Source organism: Lithobates pipiens, unplaced genomic scaffold, assembly GCF_037356315.1.
Source record: "Lithobates pipiens isolate NorthernLeopardFrog02 unplaced genomic scaffold, aLitPip1_a1.2 Scaffold_1, whole genome shotgun sequence".
NCBI classification, from domain to species: domain Eukaryota; kingdom Metazoa; phylum Chordata; class Amphibia; order Anura; family Ranidae; genus Lithobates; species Lithobates pipiens.
In genome coordinates this window covers 128,502,879-128,509,826 of record NW_027507685.1, presented here as the reverse complement: position 1 = coordinate 128,509,826, position 6,948 = coordinate 128,502,879, and the positions used below count along the sequence as shown (strand labels likewise).

Sequence of the window (6,948 nt, the reverse complement as noted above, 5' to 3'; positions counted from 1 at the left end):
TAATTGAATTTGGGGGACCCCCACGCTTTTTTTCAAAAAATTTATAAGATTTTTTAACAATGACTTTCAATGAGTGTTCTCTGTATTACGGGAGCTGACAATTCATAATAGCTGCGAGTGATATTAGAGGACTTTTTTTCCAGCATAAATGACACTTTGTGCAGGGACAGTTCTAAGCACCAGAAACATTAGCCCCTTAACAGGCATACTATAGACAACCCCCCCTACAAAATTTAAAGGAATATTCCACTTTTATTGTTTCACTTTAATCATTATTAAAATAACTGCTCCCGAAAAAACGGCTGTTTTTCTAAGTTTTTTTGCATTGATACATGTCCCCTGGGGCAGGACCCGGGTCCCCAAACACTTTTTAGGACAGTAACTTGCAAATTAGCCTTTAAAATTAGCACTTTAGATTATGAACGTTGGAGTCACATAGACTTTAATAGGGTTCTAAAGTATGCTATATACTAGCTCCGTCAAATATTCTTTATACATTCGACAGACACCATAAGCCTTCAAAGACAGATTCGACCGTAATTCATGTGGATTTTATGACGAATGCAATTTTTGAACGAAAAACACAATAAATAAAAAATTATTTCGGGAGTAACTAAATAAATTAAGTTTTCTGATGAAAATGAAATTCCGAAAAAAAAATAAAAAAATCTGCACATGTCTAGTTTTTAACAACATATCCCTTCTTTTACATTGATTTGACTTTCTTCTTGACCTGCTGACACCTGCCTTGATGAGACAGGATACTATTATATCACCATGTGAACAACTACTTATAATGCTAAGTCATTTTAGAATCACATGTATTAATATTATCAATCATAAACATAATACAAATTTTTATATTTAGGCCAAAAAATTAACATTTATTTGTCAATTTGCACATATGCATGAACTGGCATTTCTTTTCCTTTAATAATATCAAACAAATATATTATCATTTGTAATAGAAAAAACGATATTTCCAAAATAAACTATCATAAGTAAAAAAACTTCTTTAGAAAACAAAACATATATGGTATTTTTTTCGACATTTTAGCTTCAAACATCGTAAGAAACAGTGCAGTGCAACAAAAATTTCCAGGAAGGTTTAACTGTTCTGATAAAACATTACAGATCTTGATAGAATGAGGTGTGAGTGTGTATTTCCTCTCTAGTGGTGTTTGGCTGAGGCATAGAAGTAGGAGGAGGGGGAGGCGGAGGAGGAGGAGCAGCTTGAATTGGGGGATAATAAGTTTGGGGCATATTGTATGGTGCTGGATTGAATTGTGGAGTGAACTGGGGAGTCATGAACATGTTTGGGCCACATGCATTGCTGTAAGAAGATGGACGATAACCAGATTCTTCCCATTGATTCCCATAGCGGATATTTTGTGGCTGGTTGAGGTTTTCGGAGGGTTGGGGATGTAGAATGGGAGGATTACCTTTCAGTTGGTATGATTTTATGATTTTCAAAATATCAATTCGAAGATCGCATTGGAATTCCCTTTTGACCTCTGCAATTTGAGGTATTAAACTTTTAGTGAAGGCAGCAATTTCCGAATTCTCAGTTTTTTGTGAATCAATGAGCTTTTTAACAAGATCAATGAATTCTTGATTGTCAGGGTTTTTCTTTGTTTTGCCTTTTGTTGACCTTCTTGGAGGAGGCTCCGGTGTTTCCCTGTCATCAACATATTCTTCTGGTTGTGGTTCTGTGGTAGTGCTTGTTTCGGGAATAAGCTCCTCTTCCCCACTCTCGCTACTGAAGTTGTTGTCTGTTCTTAAATAAAAAAATGATTACACAGTGTTACTTGAAAATTGCAGTTATTTAGATACCTTTATTAGCAAAAAACAATCATTTAGAAAATTAGGGATAATTGTAATACTTACTGTCTCTCCAGCATAACTGGTCTTAAAAAATCCAATTCGTAAAAATGGCAGTAAATTCTTCCCTTTCTCGCGCCGGATCCACTCCTGATTTGCTGCTGTTTTACGAGTTCACGCTTGTAATTATCTCGCAACGTTTTCCAACGCTGTTTTATTATTTTTACTGAAAGGCAAAAAATGTAAGCATTATGGTTATGGTAGGTGGTTTGTGATTCTGAGGGGTGGGATTAGGGTTATGGTGGGTGGTTTGGGATTATGAGGGGTGGGATTAGGGTTATGGTGGGTGGTTTGGGATTATGAGGGGTGGGATTAGGGTTATGGTGGGTGGTTTGGGATTATGAGGGGTGGGATTAGGGTTATGGTGGGTGGTTTGGGATTAGGAGGGGTGGGATTAGGGTTAGGAGTTTGGGATTATGAGGGTGGGATTAGGGTTATGGTGGGTGGTTTGGGATTATGAGGGGTGGGATTAGGGTTATGGTGGGTGGTTTGGGATTAGGAGGGGTGGGATTTGGGTTATGGTGGGTGGTTTGGGATTAGGAGGGGTGGGATTAGGGTTAGGAGTTTGGGATTATGAGGGTGGGATTAGGGTTATGGTGGGTGGTTTGGGATTATGAGGGGTGGGATTAGGGTTATGGTGGGTGGTTTGGGATTAGGAGGGGTGGGATTAGGGTTAGGAGTTTGGGATTATGAGGGTGGGATTAGGGTTAGGAGTTTGGGATTATGAGGGTGGGATTAGGGTTATGGTGGGTGGTTTGGACTTTAGGGGGTAATATGGTAATGAATACCACAATTCAGAATATGAATAGTTTGGGATTTGAACCACTTACTTTTCTCAGCTTTTCTTTTGTTGGATAATGATGTCCAATTTTCAATATGATGCTCAGCCACATCATTCCATCCAGCCTTTTTCTTCAGGCGGTTTGCATAGAAGCAGTGTTTTTTGTCCCAGAGTTCTGGGTGCCTTCTCATGGTGTCAATGAACTCCTCTGGATCTCCAGTCTCTGAGGACTTTTCAGCTTCTGCAGCTGATCCTGCAGCTGTTGGCTGCATTTCAAAAGATTGCTCTGCCATGATTTAATTTGTCACTTGTCTGACTGATCTCCTCTCCTGTTCCAAACAGGATTTCCTGGTATCCCAGCATCCTATACTCTACTGTGGTCATCTGACCTTCCCATAGCTTCTGGGCGTTTTTAAAGCGGTATTACCGCGTTTTTACAGCGCTACTCATTATTTTCAATGGGGATAGGCGTTTTTACAGCGCTATTTTTAGCGCCCAAAAGAAGCTACAAAAAAGCTGTTTACAGGATTTTTCACAACGCACAGCCTGCACAACGCCTCAGTGTGAAAGCACCTCAGGCTTCCACATTGAGAATACTGGGGCAGGATTATTTCAGGCGTTATTTTGGCGCTATTTTTAGCGCTAAAACGCCTTAAAAACGCCTCAGTGTGAAAGGGGCCTAAAGCTCCTAAAATATGCCCCAGTGTGAAAGGGATCTCAGTGTGAAAGCACTTGGGCTTTTACATTGGGATTGCAGTTGCGGCTTCTTTCAAGCGATTTACAGGCGTTTTTTTAACGCTAAAGCGCCCCAGTGTGAAAGGGGTCTAAAAGGGGATGTAAACCTGCTCTTATACCCAGTTTTACATGTATATCTGCTATCTTCAGCTTTATATATTTTTTTAGAAAGTGCACATCATGTAGAGATTTTCTCTTCCTGTTCAACACTGGGAGTGGATTTTTGGCATTGAGCTAAGACAGCTGATTGGAGGAAAGGCCCACCCCCCTCCACATAGGCAGAGGAAGGAAGGAATGTGCAGAGCAGTGCTGTGACAAGACAAGCTCTCAGCTAATCTATTTATAAATATTACGTTAATTAGCCACCTGGATGACTCGGAAGTCTCATTCCATGTCAAACTTGCTGTCATCGAACTCACACAGAACAATACATATCATCATAAGTATAAATACAGAACACATTCAGACAATAGCAGAGACCCCAGTAGTAGACTATCTGGCTCCTACTTTGAACAGAGGCCAATGTGGCCAGCTCTTTCAATTAACATGTATAGTTCAGAATCAAACAAACCAGGAATAGTCTTTATATATTTAATGGGAGATATTGTGGATATTACTGCCCCATCTGAAAGCGGTTCTGCACCTAAAAAAAAAAAAATATTAAAAGCCAGCAGCTACTAATATTGCAGCTGCTGACTTTTAATAAATTGACACTTACCTGTCCCAGGGTCCAGCGATGTCGGCGGCAGATGACGAGCGATCGCTCGTCTCTCTGCTGCCCCTGCCGCCATCCTCTGTCAGGGAATTGGGAAGTGAAACGTTGCGGCTTCACTGCCCAGTTCCCTACTGCGCATGTGCGAGTCGCGCTGCGCATCTCTTCTGGTCCCCGCTGTGTCCTGAGAACTGTGTGTTTCCCAGAACACAACGGGGGGGGGGGGCATCTGCGCCAGTCTGCGGCGGTCTGTCCCGGAAGTGGGTGCAGATACCTGGATTATCCAGGTAACTGCACCCCCCTCCCCCCTGAAAGGTGCCGATTGTGGCACCGGAGGGGGGGAGGGATCAGATTAGCGGAACTTCCACTTTAGGGTGGGGAACCGCTTGAAGTTATCCAAACCATATTCTCAGTGTCCATTAAGTGGCTGTCCATCATTAGAAAATTATCTGCCCTCTCCCTGTGGGTCAGTGGGTAAGAGGCTTGCTCCTAGTTCTCTCGAGAAGCCCCTAACCTGGTTAGGTCTGTCACAATGGGAAATGGACATTTATAGGAGTATTTGCTCACATTCCAGCTCTGGACAGCAGAAAACCAGACCCCTGGCTGTTGCAGGACTGTGTAGTATGGTGAGTATTATAAAGCTAGCCATACATTATACAATTCTCTTATTCAATTTCCTTTAGATTTACCTTCAACTATGTAGTGCAAGGGCTTGCCTGATTGAATACAAATTGAAAGAGTTTAGGTTTGGCCACATATTATATGGTTTTGGTAAATCTATAGGAAAATTGTTCAAATTTTTTTTTATTATGTATGGCCAGCCTTACTTTGTGCTAGGGCATCACTTTGCAAAAAAAGAGCAATAGAGAGGGAAGGAAATCTTTATAATATGGTCAGAGTTTAGCTTTATAAATATAGAGTTCACCTTGACCTTTATAAAAAGACATTCGCAGCTTTTTGCATATTTGTATGGTCACTTATCACTTACAGTGTGGAGTACATTATACCATACATTCATCTTTGGAATGAAAGCTTAGAAGTAGTAATTTTTTAGCAGCACAGTTGTTGTAACCACAATGTAAAGCAAGGTACCGAAATTCCAATACATGGAACCGTGTAGGTCTACAATACATGAAGGAGTAGTTCAAAATGATTGTAGGCCAACAGCCACAGGAAACATATTGCAGTCACAGCAGTGAAAGGTGGTGATTAATTAGGTATTGAGAAACAAGGGGGGAAAATAAATGTTTTCACACCTAAAACAGCATATTTCATTACAGGGGAAATTTCTTTTTCACACCTATTACTGCCAAGTTCATATCTTCCTCACTAAGGCTTGTAAAACACAATGATGTTATAGTGGTTTTCTGTGAAGTTCAACTGACAAAATGCACTGATAAAAAAAAGGACAAAACCGGAAAAAAACATAAAGACATCAACATAAAGGTGACAATCACCTTTCCTGGCACAGCAAGTGTAAGTATTATGGGGCTTATTCATAAAGTATAAGCAAAATGCAGAAAACTATGGAAACTGACATTTAAAACCAAACTAATATTTCCTCCCCCATGTGCCCCTTCCCCTGGCTTCTCTGTCAAGATCAATGGCACAACCATCAACCCATCCCCACATGCCAGGGTGTTAGGTGTAATGCTTGACTCTGAGCTCTCCTTTAGACCTCACATCCAATCACTGTCCACATCTTGCCGCCTCAACCTCCGTAACATCTCCAAAATACACCTCTTCCTAACCATTGACAAACCTTATAATTAGACATGTGCAATACGGAAAAATGTGTTTAGTTTCATTTTGGATTTATTCGTTATGTTACTAGTCTCCTTTCATTTTGGAATTTGTTTAGTGTCGCTTCGGAATTTGTTTACTGTGGTTTAATATTCATTAATCATTACATCTTGTTTCCGTATTGTTATATTTTGGTTAGTAAATTTTTGTTTTGTTTATTAATTTTCTATTGAATTACACATTTTCAGAATGATTGGAATTCGGGTTGGTCGAAAAATGATCGACCAATTCAAATTTTGTGAGAAGAATAGCTGGTTGTTAAGCAACGGGGCCAGGAAGCCGGCCGCTGCATCCTTAAAAACCGATGACTCATCAACCCCACTGACGGCTGAAATGCAAACAAAACAATGCCGGGTCTGGAATCTCAAGAGAACCCCATAAAAAAAAAACGGCATGGGGTCCCAGCAGAATCCATACCAGACCCTTATCCAAGCATGCAGCCCGGCAGGCCAGATGTCTCATTGGAACAAATGTGTTGGGACGGGCTCTGCTGAAGCCATTGCGTCAATTTTACTAAAACGCTTTTTATCTTCACAAATGTGATTGTTGCTTTTATTTAATAAAATTCTCCTTTTTCTTAATGGAATTACACTATGTGGCCCGCAATTTTTTCCTTCTTAACCATAACACACGGTGGAGTATATGCATCCTGCTCCTCGTTTAACCATTCTGTGGGTTAATTATCTGGAGAGCTATTGAAAAGACCATAGGAATATCTGACTCCCAGCCAGAGGTTGTCTATATGGATACCTACATTTCTTGGTGTGTCTCATGACAAGCTCTGTTGACTCATAGGGCGTATGCCTGTCTGAGTCCAAATTCTCCGGTAAGCCTTCAACCAATTGGTGGTGGACTATCTACTTGCAACCTTTCTATATACCGTATATACTCGAGTATAAGCCGAGATTTTCAGCCTCTTTTTTGAGGCTGAAAGTGCCCCCCTCGGCTTATACTCGAGTCATCGCTGTCTGCCCGCTCGATCAGCGTGTCGAGCAGACAGACAGCGGCCATTCTATCATTCAAAAGCCGCGCCTCC

General features: G+C 40.9%; 1 protein-coding gene across 1 annotated transcript; it reads right to left on the bottom strand.

The window, feature by feature from the left end:
- Positions 1–918: 918 nt before the first annotated feature.
- LOC143988378 (uncharacterized) lies at positions 919–3,333 on the bottom strand. Its single transcript, XM_077487907.1, has 3 exons — positions 2,712–3,333; positions 1,888–2,047; positions 919–1,777 (listed from the first exon to the last, which is right to left on the bottom strand). The coding sequence occupies exons 1-3, from the start codon at positions 2,953–2,955 to the stop codon at positions 1,129–1,131; spliced, it is 1,053 nt and encodes a 350-aa protein (XP_077344033.1). The 5' UTR covers positions 2,956–3,333; the 3' UTR covers positions 919–1,128.
- Positions 3,334–6,948: the final 3,615 nt, after the last annotated feature.